Genomic DNA, 22,699 nt, shown 5'->3' on the forward strand with positions numbered 1-22,699 from the left:
TGTGGAGAACACCAGGTGTTGCCAGCAGCAGACTGTGGCAGTCAGAAACAGCTGATGCACGCTGATCATAAAGAGCATTTTTATCGCTCCTCAGCGAATGCACAATCACCTGTCTTTCTTGGCTAAAGTTACTGCCATGCAGAAGAGGTGTCTGCTGACATGTTGATGAGGAGGTGCTGATTTTCACAGTGGCATAACTTGCCTTGTCTGTCGGTAAATGAAAACCTCACATCCGGGCGCACTGTATTTCAACACACTGATCTGTATAACTGTCATTGTCTATCCACGCTCCGCCTCCTAATCGTCTTTTGCCTTTCTCTAAAGAGATCAGGTGTTACAGAAGTGCCACACTGTGATCTGTATGTGGCTGTTCTTTTCTGGTATTTGATCCGTAATGTAATTATTGAAGCTTTGGGTGTCACAAGGGCTATCACTGTACTGGAACTGGTGCTAGAGAGCTGCAGTAATCATGCTGTTTTATACGAAATCCTCTCCATTCTTGCCTTTCCTGTCTGTGTTTATCCACAGCCAACTCTCACGCCTCCCTCCCCCACTCATCCAGACTTCCCAGGGACTAAGTTATTCTGAGCGGGTGACATTGATCAACACACGATATCAGATTGGTCCACCATTATAAACTTCCTTTCTCCAAACACTGTCTGTTGGAATCCCTCTTTACCTTTTACTCTGCATCGCTGTGTGGTGCACACAAGGCTGGTCTGTGTGCGATCGTTCCCCTTGCTGGCCCTCATTAGCAGGAGAGTCATTAATTAACGTGGCTTAATTAGGAGCTGTGGAAATGGGAAGGGGGCTGTAGAATCGCGAAGGAGAGAGAGAGACAGGGGGAAGTAGGCGTGGAAAAGGAGCACAAGAGAGGTCGAATCTCGGGTTCGTTAAGGGAGCAGAGCATTGTGAAAGAGGGGAGGGAGGGGGGGGGCAGTGTTGGAGATGGAGGGAAGGTTTGTACAGTCTTGGGGGGGCTGCAAGACTGTATGACTTCTTTGTTTCAAATGTATGCAGCACTGAGAGACCAGGACATAATAAAACTGCTCACCTGTTTTCATTTAATTTCTGTTCTTAAATATCTTTTGACTCTGGGTTCTCTGGTTAAACAAACGGAGGCAAGAACAGTTCTTCATATTTTAGGCTGAAGCATCCATTATGTCCACCTGCAAAAGACAAAGCATAGGCCTACACAGACGAAATCCATTCTCTGAATTGTCTGTTATGGGCTATAAGTACCTGTTGTTTCCTTCTGTGTTAGCTTGGACCTTTCTTAAAAAACCTACCATGTGTGGTTGAAGATTGCTGCTATGCAATGTGCTATATAAAGTGAGGAAACCAGTTTATATGCCTCAGAAGAGCATATTTTCCCACAAGTATCAGTCTGTGTTCTTGCTGGAGTGAATTGTCCCTTGGTATATAAGATGTGTGCTGTATATAGGGCACCTATTTCAGCCTGGAGCTCAGGGACAGGAATCTCGCTTCCCCCATGTAATTCTGTAGCTCACAATGAAGAGGGTTGACTTCCAGCTTGGTTTGACAGCAGTTTCTCTGCCCTTTGCTTCAAGTATGCTGCCCTTTGGATATGGGTTGTATGTGCTTGTAACTCGGCTGTTCTGTGCTTGTTGGGTTTTGCATAGTTTCTCTGTGCTGTGCATTCCACATTAAAAAATGTTCCTCCACTTTGACCTCATCTTAACTGAGAGAAACCGGGAGAGGAGGGGGTTTGTTTTATCGTATAGGTAGGGAGTGGGGTCTGGCTGGCTCTGCCTTTCCTCTCAAAGCCCACGTATCCTTCCTTGAATATTTGGAATTTCTTCTTGAGGATTACTACAACTTTTTGTGTTCCGCTGTGTTGGTTTCATCTCAGCTGCCCAAAAGGGAGACATGATTTGTTTCACTTTATTTCAACATCTTCAGGCAGGTCCCCTTCACTGACCCTGAAGCCCATGGTTTCAAGGTTGTTTTAAGCAGATTCCTATTATACTGTCAGGTTATCAGCGATCAACCATTCATCTTAAATCCTCTGTGCTTTCCTGTGGGTGACTGAGGAGAAGAAGCTAGTACATCTTTGAGAGAAACGTTTATTTTGAGAAGCTTAAAAAAAAACTGTGTTATGGCGTGTTCCTGGGCCCGTTTCTCAGAATAGCAGGTTACTGATAAAGTGCCGAAGGACTAATTATCACTGGGCCTCTCTGCTGTCTCAGAGCTGGCTGCCTGCCTTAACGAGTTCGTTAGCGCTAATTAACTGAGAGTGGCGGGGAATTGTCTCTGTCAGTTTTGACAGACAGACAGATCTCTCTTGCAGCCTTCTGATGAGCAAGAGCTCAACATTGTTCTTTGTGGAAAGAGCGAAATGATGGTTAAGCTGCAGAGGAGTGTAGGGAGGTGGGCTAAAGTTTATTTGACACAGCAGAGCACTGTGAAAGGTGAAGCTCAGGTGATCACGTACAGTACTTCCCCGTCACAAAATGCATCAGTGTCCAGGCACTGGAGCTCTGTTTGAATGCTGCTATAGTCCTGTGTCCCCATAAAGGCATGTCATTTATACCGATGCTGCTGAACATATGTTTTACTGCTACTCACCTCAAGATTCTGTGATGCCAGTCTGGCAGTAAATTTGAGATAATCTTTGTTGCAGAGTCTTTGTTGCAGATAGAGAAATACGTTTTCCCATGCAGTTTGATGGAAACAGGCAGTTTGCAATGTTGTTTTTTCTGACTTACTGACCTGAAGTTTCCTATTTTTGCTAACGGCATTTTATTTAGAAATAGCAGTAAACACGTAGTGTTTCTCTCTTTCCCTGTCTGCTTGCCTGGGAGACAATTTGCTTTTTTACTGGCTGTCCGTAATTTTACAGAAGGCCTGCAGCCTTGAGGACAGGGGCAATGTGAGGTTGTCACTTAATCCCAAGGCACTTCAAACAGTTCTCTACTCTCGCTCATTACAGTGCTACTAAACCAGAAAAAAACAACGACTCAGACCGCAAAGAAATGAGTGTGAGGTGCTTCATAAAACCCATTTATTTCTGAACTGCTGGCACTGGAGAGAACATTAAAGAGTTTTTTCTCCTAAATGAAAAACAGTTTCTGGTGAAGTATGTATCATCTAGAAACAGCAGGGTGTTTCAATGGCTTTTCAAAATTCCATGTATTTTTTATTATGAATAAATGTGCGATCATGAACGCATAACATTCGCACTCCTTCCCAACAGACTATGATCTGATTGGGGTTGTGGATGGACAGTGCTGTAAAACAAAGGTAAAGAAATTGGAGGGTTTCGCTTTTTTTTTTTTTTTACAGTGATGAAAATGAACTGCTGTCTGAGGGGAGCGATTGACAATCTGACATGGAGTTTGTGTGCCTTTTTCAGTGGGGCCTACAGTATAGGCGTTCTGCAGCTATATCAGCAGGCGTGAGCCAGGCCAGTACCTGGATGGGAGACCTTCTGGGAAAACCGAGGTCCCTGCTGAAGGGGTGTTAGTGAGACCAGTAGGGGAACTCACCCTGCGGTCTGTGTGGATCCCAGTCCAGTGAGGACACCATAATGTAAAAAAGGTGCCTTCATAAAACCGAGGTTCTGACTCTGCGATCATTCAAAATCCCAGAACATTTCTTTAAAGGAGTAGGGGTGTTACTATGGTATCCTGGCCAAATTTCCCCCTGATCTTTACCAATCCTGGCCTTCTAATATCTTCATCTGTTCTCCTTCCCACCAAGAGCTGGTGTGTGGTGAGTGTACTGGTGCACTTTGGCTGCTGTCGCATCATCCAGGTGGGGGCTACAAAGTTGTGGTGGCAGAGAGGAGTCCTAATTACCTGTAAGGCGCTTTGAGTGAAGTAGCCAGTAAAATACTATATAAGTGTGAAGAATATTATTATTATTATTATTGTTGTTGTTGTCTGTCCTTATCTTGTTGTACAGAATGTCAGGCATTTGTTACATTGCTCACATCCTACAGACACTACCGTACATGTCCACATGTCCACATGTCCACAGCCTCTTTAAGAGACATCTGCACATAACTGCACAAAGGGCGTTTGCATGCAAATTAAAATCACAGACTCGCTCACACATACACTTGCAGTGCTGTGCCTTTGCACAGGCAAGGTGTGAAGCATTAATTGACACCCCCTTCAAAAAAACCTTGCACCTGCGGTCATACACCTTTGTCTGAAGTCTTGGGTGACTGTGTAGATGCATGTCAGCGTGTTTAACCAAGACTTTTTAATGCCTAGAACCCAGATTGTGTCTATTTTCCCTCTCGCCTTAAAGACTCCTAGCAGGCACCCTCTGTAAAGGATTGGTTAAGGAACTGTGAAGCAGAGATTAAACACAACGAAAACCAAGGTGGTTTCTGCAATCGGAGAGCAGGAAACCGTGGCAAATGTGATGTGATGACAAGCTTAGAGACAGCTGAGATAAAATGCCACGCAAGGCGTGCTTTTAAAGTTAAGTGTGTCAAATTCTAGTAAAACGGTGAAGCATTGTAAGACTTGATGTTGAGTTCCATCGAAACACGAATCTCAGTGAAAGCTCGCTGTATGGACAGGAAAAACAGAGTAAATTCCTGCATTACCCTGGTAATCCTATACTTCAGTGTCATTTTTTTAAGAAGCGTGAAAAGGAATAATGCAGGAATGAGCTGTGGGTGTTGTGTAGGGAAGGAAGACTGGCTCTGGGGGCTCTGTATGTTTGTGTGAGTGTATCTGTTTCATACCCACTGGCAAACTGCACCCGGTTAATCACTTGTTCCCTGCACTGAGCCCGAGAGCTCAGCAGGCAGATTGACACCACCTGAGATCTTATCTATCTGTACAGAAGCACCAGGCACTTTCATTGGGGTGGTGCAAGTTTAGTGCGCATTTTATTCTGAGAATTGCTTTTTAATCAGACTCTAAAGTCCTACCCACTTATAAACGATCAAAAATGTATGTCGGTTGTCACAAAACACATTCCGCTGAATCCGATCCAGGACTACAAAGTGCTCGGGAGACAATTTTTAAGGGCTTCTCTGTAGAGACGTGGAAAAAAAAATAAGCCTTAAAGATACAGTAGCCACAGTTTAACACCTTTAGAGGGTTTGGAAATGTTTTGCCAGGTCTATTATTTTCTTAATGCTGTAACACATGATTCTTTGAAACATGATGGACAAGAAGCTGAAGTGTCCCATAATCTAGGTTGAAGTGCACAAGAGCACATTTATTGTCCTGTACTTCGCTCCAGACTGCTGCACTGCTGTTGTAACACAGCAGCACAAAATAAAACAGTGTGACACGAACAATAACTTACTGACAAGGCACTCCAAATACATCTTAACCCATATTTTATCCGTGCATTTGTTGTTTTTGTGCAGATAAAAATGCATTTAATAAAAAAAATACAATGACAGTTTTATTTAATCATTGTAATCTCTAAAGCTGATGACTGCAGTCAGATCTTAAAACAAGTTTTCTGCCAAACTTGTTCGCTTTAAAAAGCGTTTTCTGGGTGGACAAAGCTTTATTTATTGCGTTAGAGTGGTATAAAAGCATGCTACAGGTTGGACAATGAAGCATTGTCCTGCAGAGTCTGCAGGAAAGTGACTAAAACATACCGAGGCAAATTTACGGAAATCGTGCTGTTTTCTGGATTGTTTCTTAATAGTTGCAATAAAAAAATGGGCTTTATTTTCCAGCCAGGTTTCAAAAGCTTGATTATTACAAGCCAATTGCTCTCTGTGATTACAAAACCACTTAATATTCGTTTTAGAAAGTTAATGTCGTTGTAAAAATACAACAGCTTGCTCATGTATGCCACTGTAATTAAAAAAAATCGAATGTCCTGAATCCCGAGGCGTCATTTCGTTCATGTCCTAGGCGTCGATAATGCCTCGGTTTATCGTTTAGAAACGGGCGTTTCGTTTGGTGGCTTTCCAAAAGCAGGGAGGAGAGCCAGGGTTTTGTGGGTGTCAAAAAGAGAAGCGGAGAGAGGTGTTTACTCGGAGCTATCCGTTACATTACCCCGGGCTAGCCTTGATGACAGTAAATCACCTGTTGGCAGAGGTGCCTGAAACGGGGGACAAGTCTGACAGCTTTTGCTCAATACCGTACTGTGTCGGCGGCGGGGGCGCGCCCGAGTGCCTGTGAGGCGGGGGCGCGCGAGTTCCCGCGCAGCTACGGGTGTGGGCGAGCCTGGGCGACGGGGGCGGAATTGTGTGCGCGCTCCCGAGCCGCCGAGTGGAAGAAGCACCTACAGTACGCGCGGTGCGCTCAGTCGCGTCCGTGTGGGCACTGAGCAGAGACCGAGGTAAGAGGACCTGAGTTTACTACGTTGCAATACTGCTTGGGGGGGGTTTAAAGGGACAGCGCAAGTGCTCGATAATAAGAAAATATCGACAGCGTTGGGGGGCGAGGGCTGTGAAATAAACGATTTCAAAAGAACAGAACTCAGCAAAACGCCAACAGAAGCTTTGTTGATGGTAGGTTATGGAGAGCAGCATAAATGCCGAAAGGCATCTGAAAGCTCGATAAATGAGCACCAAACTCTCATTTGCTGCGTTTATAATTGGTCTCAGTTTTGTGAGGGTCACGGCTGTTTCATACTTTTCGAAGTGCATCACTTAGAAATTGTGGTCATTATTGTTGTTGGAAATGATGTCAGTGCTGCTCCCAATGGATGTTATATCGTTCTCCTGTCAATACATTAAGTTGAGTTACTGAGAACGGGTCCTGATTCCACTTCACAGCTGTGTGCGCTGAGCATAGATTCGCTCACTCTCCTCCTATATGCAACGTCCCTTATATAATGCCTAAAGCGGCTTTGCTCTAGGTGCGAATTAAGGTTTCTCTGGAGAAATGAAATTACAGCGAAAGCTGCATTATGCGCTGTTCTTAAGCCCCAGTGGCTAGGTTTGAGGGATGCAATTTCGGTTAATGACAGTCCTGTTGCTATTGCTGTTGAGTTGATAGCCTAGTGTGTTTCTCTTCAATACTGCTAAAAACATGCCGAGCGAACTTCATTCGCGCATATAAATGTACAATGATAATCACACCATCCATAGTAGCGGAACAATAACGAGAATCAATTACTGTAATATCAATTGAAAAATTAAATAACGCTCTCAGGTTTTAGATTGGACACTGGCAGTGTAGCTAATAAAGTAAAGAGTTCTGCCGTGCAGTTAAACTACTTTGTTGCTGGTAGTTCTGGATAGTTTCTGGGACTGGGTTATCCATCTTCCCAGGAATGCTGTTTTAGTGGAAACCCGGCTCAGGGTTTCAGGTGCAACATTAAAAACTGTAGCATGCAGGAACTCATTTCCAATATGGGCAAGTTCTTGTTCCTTAGCAACCTGTGCAATAAACTGGAATTAAAAAAATTCTCCTTCAGTTATTTTAGTTTTTTTAAGGCAGGGTGTATCAGAGGTCTCTGGGAATTTTCAAAGCCTAATCCATTTTAAAACACCTCTTCTGAATGTTAGTCTGATGAAAAGCAGTGGGGTGCTAATTGAGACCTGGGTTCAGTTTTGCTATATCACATGCAACACTGTCTAGATCTGCAGTACCTCAGGCAGCAGTAAGGGCATCTGCCTTAGCGACACCTCCTGTTTCCTGAACTGATCTTGTATCTTCAGCTCCCACAACACTCCTCTCCCTGCTAGATTACGTCAGTATTTGAGCTGCAGCAATAAGATTATTCAGTGTTTTCGAAACCTTGTAAACCTGGAGACGTCCGAGATTGACACGTCGTCCGATATCACTGCATGTGCCGGTTTGTTAAAGTCTGCTGTACTTTCCAGGGATCTTTTGTGTACTCTCCACATGCTCTTGATGTTTAGAAAGGTTGGCTTATTTTGAAAATACTAAGTGCTGAAACTTTTACTGTATATTTAATTGCGCTCATAAGCATGTAGAATTATGAACTGCAGGGCGTGACATATAGAGTTGTGGTTTTAGAGAAGCTATTAACCCTGCAGTTGAAGTCCCAGTACCTACATCTGTGTTATTGCCATCCATCTTAATATTGCTAGTGTCTCATGTCTTGTTCTGTATTACTGTGGAAAGGGACAGCTAACTCCACTGAACGATCTGTACTGCGCTGAGTGCTGTTGGGTCTTGGTCACCTCAGGTTAACTGTTAGGACTGACAGACATTTGTTAAGCTTTTTTTCATTTTATAAATGGTGATTTACTTTTGGAAAACAAGCTGAATAGTTTTTGCCGTGACCTCTTAAATCCCTTCTAGCGGGAAGAGATTGGATAGAAATAACCATGTTGCATCTCCCTCTCCTCTCCCCTCCCTCTCCCTTCCTTTCTCCTCTCTCCCTGCCTCCGCTTGTAGATAAGACCTGGAGCCCGCGGCCTGCCTGTGAGCAGACACTCGTTCTCTGAACAGTTAATAAATAAGACAGAAGAGAGCATGAAAGAAGGGGGCGATTGGTCAGGCTGAATGTGCTGGTTATTGCAGATGAGACTTCAGAAAGTATTTGACTCCCGTTTGTGTGTGCTTTCAGGTATGCCTGTGTGCACCCGCACGAGTGGGGGAGTTTGATTTATGATGCACTCATGCTGCGTGAGTGTGCATAGCTGTGTACTTTGTGCTGACAGTGGTACATGTGTACGTTTGTAAACGGGGTGTGAGCGAGTGGACACTTGTGTGCAGTGGCGCAGTGTATGGTGATGGGCACCACTACTCTGCTGGAGTGTTTCGGTCGTCCCAGGAGACCTCCAGCTCAGCAGGGGGCGCAGCGACCTCATCGCCTTGTCAGAGCCTTCCAGCCAATCAGGTGCTACCCTGAGATCCAGCCATGCCCGCGGCAATGTATGTATGGGAAAGAGAGTGGGGGGGGGGGGGTGAATTGCTTGGGGGGGGTATAGAAAACAAAGGGTTCTGTTGTTGGGTGGACATAGACTTGCATGTTTTAAATCATGTGAAAACAACTGGCCTTTTCTCATTCCATATGTCCTTATTTAAACCAAGCTTTTGCCTATAGAGTCAACAAGCTTAATTTGCTACTGTGACCTCTCCTCGTTCAGAGTCTTTTCTGATTTACATGTAATGTTTGAAAGAGGGCAGGGATGGGGCGTTTTGATGTCCTTCACTTGATCCCTCCTGTCTTTATCTGTTTTCTCTATCTCTTTCTTGTTCTCTCTCCCCTCCCCCTCCCCCGTTTCTCTCTTCAGTCCTAATTCCACTACTCTGCCACACCCTGCTCTCTGATGGTCTCCCTCCATCTCCCTCTCCCCCTTCTAATCCTTTTTCTTGTTTTCCACACAATCCCTCCATCTCGCTACGCTAATCTCCCAGACAGGCCCCTTCAATCCTCTCCTGTTCCTGTCTGTTCCTCTAACCCGTCTCTCGCTCTGCTGTCTGTCCCGGTCAGTCCCGCGAGTGAACGGCCACTCCAAGGCAGAGCGCGCGGCGCGGGACTCAGCCATGGGCTACGACAGCGCTTCCATGATGAGCAGCGAGCTGGAGTCCAGCTCCTTCATCGACAGCGAGGAAGAGGAGGACGCCAGCAGGTCAGCATTCACCCATTCGTCCGTTATCTCGCCACCTCATCCAATTTAGGGTCACAGGGGACAGGTCGCAGGCCAGCAAGAAATGGGTACACCCTGGAAGGGACACCAGTCCATTGCAAGGCACACACTGGCCAGTTTTCCCAGACGCTTACCACTATGTCTTTGGACTGTGGGAGGAAACTGGAGCACCTATAGGAAACCCATGCAAACACAGGGAGAGCATACTAACTCCATGCAGACAGCACCCTAGGTCTAGAATTGAACCCAGGGCAGTAATGCTAACCACTGTGCACCGGTTCTGCCTCGTCAGCATTCATGTCACTGTTAATCCATTTCAGAACATATAAAAATCCCGATTAAACATTCCCACTGCCATCATTCTCCGGTTGATCCTTCAACACAAATATCAATTCAGATTAGACAGAATTCATTCTCTGCTATTAAGTGTGCAGAATATAATCAGTTCTTTGAAACCAGTTTTACTGTTCACACAGCTGTCAGTTTTTATTATTGCTGTTAATAATCTCCTCTAGGTTTGTAGGGAGTTCGCTGGGAACTGCCAAACTAGATTAGTATGATCACGATGAATGCAACACAGAGGGGAATGAGCCTCATTCTGCTCAAGTGCATTCATAATTGAAGAGACAGGAGTTGTTTTACACAGAGTGTGGTGGCAGCGTGGAACAATCACCTGGCCATGCTGTCAAAGCCAGTTCCCTGGCTCCTTTAAGGAAACAACTGGCTGAGATCCCAGGCTCAATTAGCTAATAGCTACTAAATGAGCGAGATGGGCGAAATGACCTCCTCTGGTGTGTCGCCATGTTTTTGTTCTCATGTCCTGTATGTTCCTGTGCTCACTGTCACCCTCGCTCATTCCCCAGGCTTAGCAGCTCAACAGAGCAGAGCTCTTCCTCTCGGCTGATGAGGAGGCACAAACGCCGCCGGCGCAGGCACAAGGTGGCCAAAATTGACCGGGTGAGTGAGGACCCCGCGAGCTTGAAGAATTGACGTCTCACACGGCTGGCCCAACAGCAGATCTTTCAGCTGGATCGGAGAAATCTTCTTAGATCAGCTGGAGTCCGAGCATTCAGCTGCTGTGCTCCCTGTTTATACATCTCCAGCTGATTTACCACCACTAAAGCAAGAATTCTTACTTTCTTCTGATGGGTTGGGATACAACTGATTTGTAGCTGGCATTGACCATTCTCATGGTCTCTCCTGCTTAGTTTTTACATCTGTATGGCGCTCGGGTATATTTAGGTTTCAGCTCAAAGGGGAGAATAGAAACTTTAGTTTTTGATACTGTTGCCTAGAACTGTGCAATTGTGGCGATTGGCAGGCAGTCTTAGACTTGACTGAGGGTCCATGTGTGCCTTTTGGGGGATCAGAGGGTCCAGGCAACTTGTTGTCCTGATTTTGCGTGCTGGAAGATAGCGTGCGCCGTGTAGTAACGAGTGAAGGTGTTTTCTGCGTTGGGTGTTCGTTAGGATGTGCTCTCGTGAGCTCATGCTGTCCGACCCCTCTCTCTCTCTTTTCTCCTGCAGTCGTCTTCGTTCAGCAGCATTACTGACTCCACCATGAGCCTCAACATCATCACTGTTACTCTAAACATGGGTAAGACCTCCTCCTACCAGTCGTCCTGCCTCTCCCCCCCCGCCCCCCCCGTCTGCTGCCAAGGAGTCAGAAGCCAGCTTGCTCTCGCAGCAGTTTTATCATCAGTGACGTCTGACAGCATGTTGAAAAGTACCTCAACAAGATTTGTGTTTTTGTTCTATTTCTGTCTCTCCCTCTGTCTTGTAGAGAAATATAATTTCCTGGGGATTAGTATAGTGGGACAGAGCAATGACCGAGGGGACGGGGGCATCTATATTGGCTCCATTATGAAGGGGGGATCTGTTGCAGCCGATGGAAGAATCGAGCCAGGAGACATGCTGTTACAGGTAAAAGCTCAACGCTCATTGTGCCTCTGCTCGAGGGAACATAGGCTGTCAGATTCCCGAAATATATTTGTACTACACATCGGACAAATGGACGTGGATACAAGGCTCTGGGCATTTGTGAGAATTCCAAACCTGTCATACCAGAAAAGATTTTCGTGAGGGTCAAGTGTCTCTTAACTGCGAGGGCTCAAGTGTGCTGGTGCAAAAAAAAAAAAGTCATGCTGAAAAAATTCCTTTGACGAAGTTCTGGCTTGCAGCTCAGGTTGCCGGATGGTGCAGCTGTTTTGCTGTTTGGGTCTCCCTCAGCCACCTCTGTTCTGTGCCTCGGGCAGGTCAACGACGTGAACTTTGAAAACATGAGCAACGATGACGCCGTCCGAATCCTGAGGGAGATCGTCTCCAAACCCGGGTGAGCGGACGGTGCTCCTTAACGCACTGGCTGTCTGTCCTGATCGTGAGAGACCCTTAAGGAGGAACGGCGGCCCCCCATTTCTCAGACCAGTTATTGAATCTCGGTGCCAAAATAAATTCATCAACGTTATCTGAAAAAAATGGCAATTGGACTTTGTGGAAGTCCTGTAATTTGCCATGCTGTCGTAGACTCGCATTCCTACGAATGACGTGATGCAGCCCTCCCTGCAGTGGTGGCTAATGTAATGTAATGTGATGTAATGTAATGTGAAGTACCAGCGAATAAGTACAGGTTGTGCAGCTGACATTTCGCCGCAGAAATGTTCCAACATGATCTGCATGCAGAGTTAACAAACAAGTAGTATTTGTCGGTAAAACAATCTGAAAATCGAGAACAATATTTCTATTGGATTAAGAGAGACGTGTTCACAAGCCTGCTGGTTTACAATGTCATAGGGCCACATACATCCCAGAAGTCCTGTTGCCTCGATTTGAATGCTGCCCATACTGGGAGATTTTGTGATGTAAATTGCAGGTTTTACATGTTACTGTGCACATTCTACTTTCACTGTGGTTTGAAATGCGCCCGTCAACACTGATTCTTTCTAACCCTGAAATATGAAAATAGCACTGCAGTTCTCCTTTAACACACTAGTTCTCGCTACTTCTTCTGAGAGACCCTTAACAAAGTGGTTCTCAATCCCAGTGTTGAGAGACCCTCAACACACTGGTTCTCAATCCCAGTTATGAGAGACCCTTTACACACTGGTTGTCTACCCTGGTCCAGAGCGACCCTTAACACACTTTTTTCAGTTCTGGTTCTGAGAGACCCTTAACACAGTGATATTTGCTCCAGATTCTTAATGGTACAGTAGGCTGATTGATTTCAGTTTTCCATTTGGGGGTCTGTTTTTCAATTTATATTCCACTGTTAAAAAGATGATTGGGATTTGATGTTGGTATTAACCCAGTACTAAGGAGTTGCCCTTATTGTGTGTTCGCTGAAATGTGACCTATTGGACTGATGCAGAAGGAAGACCCTTGCCTGGTGTGAAGTGTCTGGTATTATGTCATTCCCAGCTGTGTTAATTCATCATAAATTTATCACCTTTACAGAGCAGGCAAAAATAAGGGAACTAGCTCTCAGTTGGAAAGCTGAGGAGAGTCTGGATGAATTTCTATACCCCAAGTGTGTTGGAAACAATGTGCTTTACCTAGGCTCTTTCTGAGACCATAAGCCCGTGTGCACAAAAAGTGGCTCCATCACTGTCACCAGTTCGTGCCAGAGATTCAGGCCAAGATGGGACACACGCAGGGGTTCCTCGGGAGCACACCTGCTTTACCAGGTTGGCAAGGGGACAGACAGACAGGGCACAGGGGGCATCTTTGTGTGTAGCTCTTACAGGAGGGGAGTTCTGTGTCGGAGAACTGTGCAGTGATCACTGGGCTGGGGTGTCGGCGGGCGGGGGGGCTGTGAGACATGACTATGAATGCTCTAATCAATTCAAGGCCCGAGCCGAGGAGAGGCGCAGAAGCTGATGGAATCTGTTTCTCCTACAGCCCCATTAGTCTGACAGTGGCCAAGTGCTGGGACCCCTCTCCTCGCAGTTACTTTACCATCCCCCGAGGTGAGAGAAGCACCCTGCCCCGGACACAGGCGCTGGAAACCAGCCCTCGGACAGACGCGGACGACAAGAGCCGTTTCTGTCCCTTACAATATGTTTCGCGGGTTTACAGATACAGCTGTGCTCACGTCAGCAGTGCATAATGCTAAAGGGATCTACTGTTTATTTAGAAAACGTGTTTGAATGTAATCCATGAAAAAAAATGACATACGCACCTTGGAGTGTAGCAAGAAAAAAAAGGTTTTATAGGTGTACAGAATAGGGATAAACTGCAAATCGTGCATGTAAAGTTTAGCTTTTTCATTATGTAATCAAAAAAAATATTTTAATATTAATGCTTCTGTTCCATTGATTGACTCAATTTTGGTAAAGTACAGTATGTTTTTTTTGCTAATTTAGTGTTTTTACATTTGCTCATTAAAACACTCTTCTGTGAGTTTACTGATCTTTTTATGCAGTTATGCTCAATTCTACTGTACTTAAATTGATGTGAACCTGCAGCTACTACAGAGCTTCATACAGATGAAGCACATTGATAAGGACTGTATTTGTGCTAATAGGCATGTTTGTCCTCTTGTTCTGCAGCAGAGCCAGTGAGACCTATTGACCCTGCAGCCTGGATCACCCACACCACTGCTCTGACTGGCCCTTACCCACACTACGGTACTGTCAAAGTTGGGAACCATGTTTCCCTTGCTTTCTGTGCTTGGCTTAGAAGCTGCATCCCAGACTGCGCTATAAGCAGGATGGCTTTATTGTTCTTAAGGATTCTATTTTAAAAAATAATGCAGAGCAATATCTCACAAATATCCAGTTAAATACAGCAAATAATAGAGTGGATAATTAATTGCCTTTCTTGAGATGAACAAGATCGACCAGAGAAACTGCATTTAATCACTCCGTGATTAACATTGGATCTACATGATGTATGAAGAGGTGGATCCCATGTTGTTTTAACTGTTTGGAGTGGACAGTTTGGACATATGGTACTAATGCATCCCATACTGATGCTGCATTCAGGGTCATAAGTGTTTTGCGAGGGATTTATCTTTTTGGCTGTATTATAATAGTGTCCCATCTATCCTCTCTCTCTCTCTCAGAGTTTGATGACTTGCCGCTGTCCGTCAGCAAGACAGACATGGCAACCATTGTCAAGGTGATGCAGCTTCCTGACTCTGGCCTGGAGATCAGGGACAGGATGTGGCTGAAGATCACCATCGCCAATGCCGTCATCGGTAAGAGGGTAGGGGTGGGTTCAAGACCTGGCACGTATTCCAGGGAGCGATTTTAAGATGACATTGATAGAAGTGTGTGCAGCAGCCAAGGGGAAGGGTGGATGAGATAGAGTGGTTAATGAGTGAGAAGGAGCATATATTCACTAGGTCATCTTGCAAAACAGTGAGGAGGCTTGATGATCAGTGGGCATCCTTCAGCCTCAGTGTATCTCATTCCTGATAGTTTATTTTTTTCTTCAAAGCACTCGATACAGACTGCTAGAACACAGTGCCCTTTTGTTCTTACAGATAAATGCATGTGTTTCACATATTATATACATATTTATAGCATCCCTGTTCCTTCTTAGAGCCCTCCAGTTACTTAAGACTAATCACAAAAACTAGTTAAAGATCTATATTCTGAATACCTGCAGCAATGCATTTTTAAATGAAATAAAAATATAAAAAACTGCTTAAACATTGTAGCATTACTTCTCATCAGTGTTGTACCCTAAGTAATTTATTACTAAATTATTGGCCTGATGCTTTTAATGGAGTTTATAACAATCAGTCTGGGTGAAGTAACTTGCTCATCAAGGGTACAACAGCAGTGTCTCACCTGGGAATTGACACAGCCTTTAGACTATCCCTGCAAGCAACGGGTGCAAGGCGGGGCACACCCTGGGCGGGACGCCAGTCCATCGCAGGGCACACCAAGACACACACACTGACACGCACACACTCACACCAGTGCATTTCCCAGAAGCTCATTTACCCACCAGCATGTCTTTGGACTGTGGGAGGAGACCCACACAAGCCTAGGGAGAACATGCAAACTCCACCCAAACAGCAGCCCAGGAAACTGACCCCACAAGTGTAACAGTGTGTTGTGTGTGTGTGTGTGTGTGTGTGCGCGCGTGCGTGTGCTCACACAATCCCTCAGGTGCGGACGTGGTGGACTGGCTGTACTCGCGGGTGGACGGCTTCAAGGACCGTCGTGATGCTAGGAAGTACGCCAGCAGCCTGCTGAAACACGGCTACCTGAGGCACACGGTCAACAAGATCACCTTCTCCGAGCAGTGCTACTACACCTTCGGGGACCTCTGCCAGAGTACGGCTCTCAGCCCTTCACTCTTGATACTTAATGAACTGAGTGTTACTACTGTTAGTCTTCTTATTTATTGTTATTGTCATCCTGTAAAGCGCTTTGAGAAGCCACCTTTAAAGGCGCTATATAAAATAAAGTTTATTATTATTATTATTATTATTATAAAGACTACAGGGTGTCACCTACTGTACATAAAATATTGGGATGTGATTTTCTTTCACTACTATTGCTTTTGCACTTTTGTAGTTCTCTTTTAGAGGATTATTTTCAGCAGTGTGAACATGGGAAGTGGGTGATATTAAAATTAGAAATGACAAAAATGTGATGAGCAAACGATGGTGATATTGCCGTGCGTCCTTCATGTACTGTAATCCGCCCCTCCCGTCCTCTGATGTTCTCAGATATGGCCTCTCTGAACCTGAACGAGGGCTCCAGCGGTGGGGGCTCAGAGCAGGACACCCTGGCTCCTCTGCCTCCCCCTGCCACAAACCCCTGGCCCATGGGGGGACAGCCCTTCCCCTACCCCCCGTACCCCTCCGCCCCCCCTGGCTTCCCCCCGGGGTACTCCGACCCCTGTCACAGCTTCCACAGTGGCAGTGCAGGCAGCCAGCACAGCGAGGGTGAGTGGGGCAAGGGGGGAGGGATCTGGGGCGCCGTGGGGGGTTCTTGGGAACCAACGTCTTGTGGTTTTTTCCTCCCGCATAAATGGCATCAGCCGATCAGTCATGGTTGCCATCCCCTGATCTCCCCCTGTCAGCCAGATCTGCAAAGTAAATGGTGGAACACTACACACGTCGCTTGGGAGGGTGGTTTGCAGCAGATGTTGTGGTATTTTGGCATCTGCACCCAGTAGAGCTGTAGCTGTTTGGCAGGCACTGCAGCAGAGCTACTGAGAGCTGGGACCGGGGAATGTCAATGAGGGCGTGCTGGGCAGAGCAGTGTCTCTCATGCCTGGGGTTAGTCATGTATTCCCTAATAACAGCAGTGTAGGGTCCACAGTCAGAACAGCTATGTCCCCTGGGAATGCAAGAGCCTCTGATCCCCGCCACGTAACACTTCATAGTTCAGGCAGCGGAGCTGTAGCTGTGAAATCAAGAGGCTCGCCTGTGTCTGGCCATACAACAGATCTGTTTTCACACATGATCATCTCCGTGCCAGCTTGGAAACGCTATCAGATCATTGTTATCGTTTTTTTTTTCCTTCTTTGCCCAAGTCAAGTCATTCCAAAAAGCAAGTTATTTCTCATTCTGTTGAGAGGTTCCAGAAATGAAGTTTCTTAATCTTCTTAAGGCAGTAGGGCTAGTTTCCTTGATTTGGTACAACTGGAAATTATATCTACATAAACAGTCGATACTTTGTCGAAAAAGGAAAAAAAAAAAGATGTATTGTTTTATTTGTAAGTTACTTTTTTATGTAAAATATTTTACCTTATAATAGAGTTCATAGTTTCCTACGTTAGATAGGAAGTACCTGAATCATAGTGGGTTTGGGGATAGGGGATCTTTACACTAAAGTGTGTAGATTAGAGATGAGGTGGTTCAGTGATTAAACTCCTGTTTCAAGTCTCCTGCAGTGCTACAGGCTCCCTTTCTGTAATCTTGATTACACACGTCGTTTGTGTGCCTTGACTAAGGCAGTTAAGATCTTTTCCCCCCAGGTCCACAGGATTAGATGGAAAACCATGGCCTCATTCTGAGTGAGCAGCTACGACACACAGTTTAGCCTGTACTGTCCATAGTTTACCTCTGATGGAAATATCTGCTGAAGGACCTGTTATTTCCAATTTGATCTTGAGACCTTGCAAACTCTTGGCAGGCAAGAATGCCAGTTGGATTTTTTGTCACGCAAAAACAACATAACATAAGAACGGGAGCAAACAAGAGGAGGCTACTCAGCTCATTGGTTTGTTTTTTTAAGTGGCCAAGTGATCTGGGCTTCCATTTCCTGAAAGAATCGACGGTCCTGGCTTTGAAAACGTGGCTTGTTTCCGACAACCCTCTGGGTACTCAAGTGCCTCCGGTTCTTGGTTTCAGATGCACTTCCTCGTAGTTTCCACTCCTTGTCCTCCAGTTCGTGTTTCACCACCAATTCTGGAGGCCTCACTGGGGTGACTTTGCCAGCACCCCCAAGTCCCCGAGGACTTTGAATCTGTGAATGGTGTCTCCTCGCCGTCTTCCCTGTTCAATAGGAATAAATAGGTTCCCTTGTTTCAGCCTGTCAGAGTGAAACATTCCTTCCAGGCCTGGAAGGCAGCTGGTTGCTCTTCTCTGGTCATCGCTGGATGACGAGGGAGGTGGAGGGTCAGGTGGCCCAGGTGCGAGAGGCCCTGGGCGGTGAAGCAGTGCTCAGTAGGAGAGAGTCTGTCTGGCTCTGCTTTAGGGATCTCCTTCATGCTGCAGGCATCCGTCACCATATTCTTCTGTCTCCACACATCACAGCCATCTTTCTGTCCTTTTCCCCATTTCATCCTCTTTCCTGATTTTTTTTTTCTTCTTCTTCTGTTGCTGACACCTAACAGCCCCTCTGTTTGTGAGGGGGTTTGTGTGTGTGTGTGTGTGAGACTAGGGGGATGGGGAGGGGGGTATCAACGTGGGGAGAAAAGATGAAGAATAATTTCCTCAAAGGAAGTGAGGACATGTCCCCTCGAAGGAAATTAACTTATTTGCACCAAATGCCAGCAACTGTTAAATCCCGAGTGAAGTTGCACTTCATAAGAGCATAGAAATGCAAACTGGTACAGATTTGAGAGCTAACAGGAAATCCCCACAAAGGTGTGGGCAATGTTATGAACTAGATGTGTCCAGCATCCTCCAGGTGGTAGCATATAATTGGCTGAGCCGTGCCAGGGTTCGTCTTCAGCCAGGGGACCCTCAGCCTTCCCCACACACCTGTGCCTCTCCCCTGTCAGTCCCCTGACTGTGCTGGGGCTCCGTGGGCTCTCAGTGTGAGATGAGGTCAGGGGCCTGGAGGAATAAGAGGGTCCCTGCAGAGTGTGTGGCCCTCAAACCTCCTTTGCTGGTCCAGGGGTTGCAGCTAAGAGCTGACTCAAGAGCTGAAAGTTTTAATTGAGGGATTAGAAAAAACGTAAAATAAGTGGCAATAATAAATTTGACAAGATCCCCCACCCACCCCCACCAAAACGAATCTAGAACAACTTGTGACGTGCTGCTGTTTACCTCACGTTTTAATCATCTGATTTAGCATAACAATTCACACTGTTCAGGTAAAACTTTCTAAGGCTTGCGGACTTCCACAACACGGCAGTATAATGGCTTCATGACAAAGAGGCTTTTTAGGCTAGCAGGTGAATTATGACACTGGAGTGTTTCCAGTCTGTGCTGGATCGTGTGTGCATGGATCTAGGGTAACCCCCGCAGCCCAGCTCTCTCTCTCCATCCCCCCTGGGAAAACGCAGGGTGTGAGGGGGAGGCTGGCTCCCCTCTGTCTCGCTCTTGGCCTGGGGGGGGCTGGCGCTGGCGCTGATGTGCTGGTCTGTGTGTAACTGTGTTGTTCCCTCTGTTTCTGCTGGGCAACGGTAGACTGATGATGGAGGTAATCCCAGGACACTGGGGATCCGGTAAGACAGTCTCCCTCCCTCCCGCTTCCAAGCTTTCTCCATGCCCACCTTCTGCCATTTCTCCGAGCTCTTACAGCCCCCCCGTCTCTCCGTCCCTCTCTTCCGCTGTCCTCCTCTCTGCGTTGCCACTCCTCTTGGTTCTCGCCAGCCTCCTGCCTTCATCCGCTCTCTCTCAGCATGTTTGATGGTGTGGTGTTGTGTTGACAAGAGTATTCAGCTGCACTGGAGCTGCACGCTCATTCGCTGTAAGGCTCCCAGCCACAGGACTGAGACTTAGGCCTGGCTCACACAGACACAGGTGCCCGTCCCCTTGCAACACCAGTATCCGTGCACAGAGGCCCCCTCCGCAGTGAGACAGTGGACCCCAAAACAACCCCCAGCTCTCCACCTTCTGCAAAGTCTTTCCCCCTCCCTTAAAAAACAACTGGTGAAAGATGAAGGGGCAGCTTTAGTTACCTAGGTAACACATTTTATGTGTTGTGTGATCATCTTTATTGCCTTTAAAAGTTTATTAGGCAAGCGCTTTTAGCAATGACACAGCAATAGTGCTATACATCACAGATTTAATGGATTAGCCATTAGCAATTTGGACTGTGTTTTCTTCAGTCTAAACTGTAATATTGCAAGTTGCTAATGGGTTTCCATGTTTGATGTGAGGAAATCGGAGAAACTGGCTGTGAAACTGAGGAGCTCCTTGTCAAGTCGCCTGTTTCTCTGCCTCTTGTCTTGTAGGTAGCAGAAGCAGTGGCTCCAACCCCAGCACAGGGAAAAGTCGACGCCCTTCCCCCCGGGAGAAGGACCGCAAGTCGACAGGCAGTGGCGGCAGCGAGTCGGAGCTCGGCACACGGGGAGGGAGGCGGGGCGAGCGATCGGCCAGCCAGATGAGCCATCACAGCCACGCCCACTCCAGCCATAGCCACACCACTTCACACCGGAGCCACACCCACTCCCACCACAGCCACGCCTCCTTCTCCTATACCCAAGCAGTATATACTCAGCATAGCCACACCTCTTGTTCCCATAGTGAGCGAAGCCACGCCTCCTCCTATGGCCCCCCTGGCCTGCCTCCTCCTTATAGCCTCGCCAGGCTAGGCTCTAAAGCCCCTGTGAGCAGCGGGCCTCCGGGGGCACCCCCAGTGCGTGAGCTGGGGGCAGTTCCTCCTGAACTCACTGCCAGCCGCCAGTCCTTCCAGCATGCCATGGGTAATCCCTGCGAGTTTTTTGTGGACATCATGTGACGTACCAGTGCCATGCCTTTCCCACAGCGTATGGCAAAGCACAGGCTGAATAAACCCTCTCATTCCCTAAGTAAAAAAGCCACCCTCCCTACTGGCCCTGGGCTCACATCTTCCTGCACTCACAGCCCCTCGCACATACAGTACAGACAGGAGCTCCTGCTTGACCGGTGTCTCAGTAAGGGGTGAACTAGGACACTTGCTTTGTTGCAGTTGCACTCATCCTGACTCTAGCGTGGTTGATACTTGCAACTGAACTTTACGGTTCCGAACCGGACGCTGTCCTGGGATGGGTGGAGGGGGTTGTTGAGGTCCCTGTTCAGGCACGTTCAGCTGAACCCCAGCTTGTCTGGATCTCAATCCCCCAGACTCCGCGGCTGCAGAAGAGCCGACTCCACGCTGGGCCACACACCTCTTCCCTTCTCCTGAAACCTCTCCAGACTGTCACAGGGTAACACGCTAGAGTGGGTCCCACTCCAGGCTGCTCTGACTGCACAGGGACAAGATTGGATATGAAGACAGTCCTGCGTTGCACATGTAGATACGTATGATAAGAGAAGCCCCTTCTGAAGGACTTGCCTGGTTTTATGTAAAGCAAGCTCCCGATGTAGACTAGTTGGGCTCCTGATATAAACTACCTTAATCTGCTGAACTGGAGGTTAATAGAAGTTCACCAACAGGGCATCTTTTTTGCATGGCACTCTTTTTTAAAAATATCAGTCTGACGTTTGTGTCCTTTTTTGTCATTCTTGAGGGGGGGGTCCTCTTTCTTTCTTCCAGCAGTGGCTGGACTGTAAAGAACCCACAGACAAGAGAATGCATCTTTATTATGGTGAATTATTCTTGCAGATCTGGTGTTTGAATTTGCCTCCCGCTGCACCAACCCAGAAAGATGAGACAATCAGACAGGACCCTGTTGGGTCCTCAGTCATGACCGCACATGTCCGCAAGCTCCCAGAATTTCAACCCTCCTGCCTGTTTGAATACCCAGTTCTCCAATCACGGGCTTTTCACACACATTTATGCAAAGGTTTTTTTTGCTGCAGTTCTTGAAAACGCAACAGATTATTCAATCTTATCTTGGATTACGAAATTAAAAACGGCTAGAAAAAATCCAGTTAAGTGAGTTTCCTTAACAGTACAAACCGCTGTTACTGAACAATTCACTGTTATTTATCTTGTCAGGATTAGTACTGAACTGGTTCCCCTCCTACGTGAAGTGTGTATTTTTACAGGATGCTGATGTCTGGTAACCAAAGGCTCCAAATTGATGTCTTTTTTTGGTGTTGTATTCTGCACTGAGTGAAACACTGGGTATCAGAATGAAGGTTCTTGGAAAGGTTCAGCATGACCTTTTGGCTGTGTGTTTTGAATCGTTAATTTAAATCTTCCCCGAGTTGTGAACTTCAGTCGTGAAACGTGCAAGACTCGAAGAAATTGGTATGAATCATTTTGATTTCTAGGTTTGTGGAGGAGAGAGTGATTTACGTGAAACACAGGTCACCCTACAATTTAACGTCCTGAATCTCCACAAAAAACACCTTCTCCAAGACCCTATTCAGTAGCAAAGCGGCACTCTATGTATTTGAGCACTTTTTAAATGTTGCTACCTTGCCCATTAGTATGAAACACTGTTTGCCACCTAAGCTTTCTGATTTCTTTTGTTTCTTAAAACTTAAGAGAAATGACAAAATTGTACATATAAATATATATTATATATATGAAAAAATAAATATATATGTATAAAAAATGGTCTCACAGTTTTTGTAAACTGATGCATAGAATGGAAGTGGTCTTTCATGAATATAAATATGAATATTGTTTTGAACTCTTTTGTCACTGCATTGTTAAAAAAAAGTTTACTTTTTTGCATTTTCTCATGTTTATTATATGGTTCTTTATTTAAAGAATAAAAAAAACGTGAAACTCACACTGACAGCTTTTTGTGAACACAACCTTGAACGTGCAGCAGATGCAAATCTGAAAGAAATGGACTGTGGTGCGAACAACGTGTTCTGTGAGCTGTAGGGGGAGGTATAAAAATGAGGAACTTTGCTCTCTTACCTTACACTGGCCACCAAGGT

At 46.2% G+C, this 22,699-nt stretch overlaps 1 protein-coding gene across 5 annotated transcripts in view; it reads left to right on the plus strand.

Moving 5' to 3' along the window:
- The window catches only part of dvl1a (dishevelled segment polarity protein 1a), a 47,177-nt gene extending 25,837 nt beyond the window's left edge, over positions 1-21,340 (plus strand). For 2 of the 5 annotated variants that reach the window (XM_015337023.2, XM_069183623.1), the window contains exons 5-16: positions 8,325-8,351; positions 9,367-9,505; positions 10,387-10,480; positions 11,050-11,119; positions 11,306-11,445; positions 11,778-11,854; positions 13,417-13,484; positions 14,067-14,144; positions 14,582-14,716; positions 15,639-15,806; positions 16,205-16,423; positions 20,113-21,340. In XM_015337023.2, coding sequence (XP_015192509.2) covers positions 8,325-8,351; positions 9,367-9,505; positions 10,387-10,480; positions 11,050-11,119; positions 11,306-11,445; positions 11,778-11,854; positions 13,417-13,484; positions 14,067-14,144; positions 14,582-14,716; positions 15,639-15,806; positions 16,205-16,423; positions 20,113-20,618 — 1,721 coding nt within the window. In that variant the 3' untranslated portion in view covers positions 20,619-21,340. Of the gene's footprint in view, positions 1-6,221; positions 6,292-8,324; positions 8,805-9,366; positions 9,506-10,386; positions 10,481-11,049; positions 11,120-11,305; positions 11,446-11,777; positions 11,855-13,416; positions 13,485-14,066; positions 14,145-14,581; positions 14,717-15,638; positions 15,807-16,204; positions 16,424-19,342; positions 19,381-20,112 lie in introns of those variants that run through there. The other 3 variants (XM_015337026.2, XM_015337025.2, XM_015337024.2) reach the window with 3 other exon arrangements.
- Positions 21,341-22,699: the final 1,359 nt, after the last annotated feature.

This window comes from Lepisosteus oculatus, chromosome 25, assembly GCF_040954835.1.
Source record: "Lepisosteus oculatus isolate fLepOcu1 chromosome 25, fLepOcu1.hap2, whole genome shotgun sequence".
Lineage (NCBI taxonomy): Eukaryota > Metazoa > Chordata > Actinopteri > Semionotiformes > Lepisosteidae > Lepisosteus > Lepisosteus oculatus.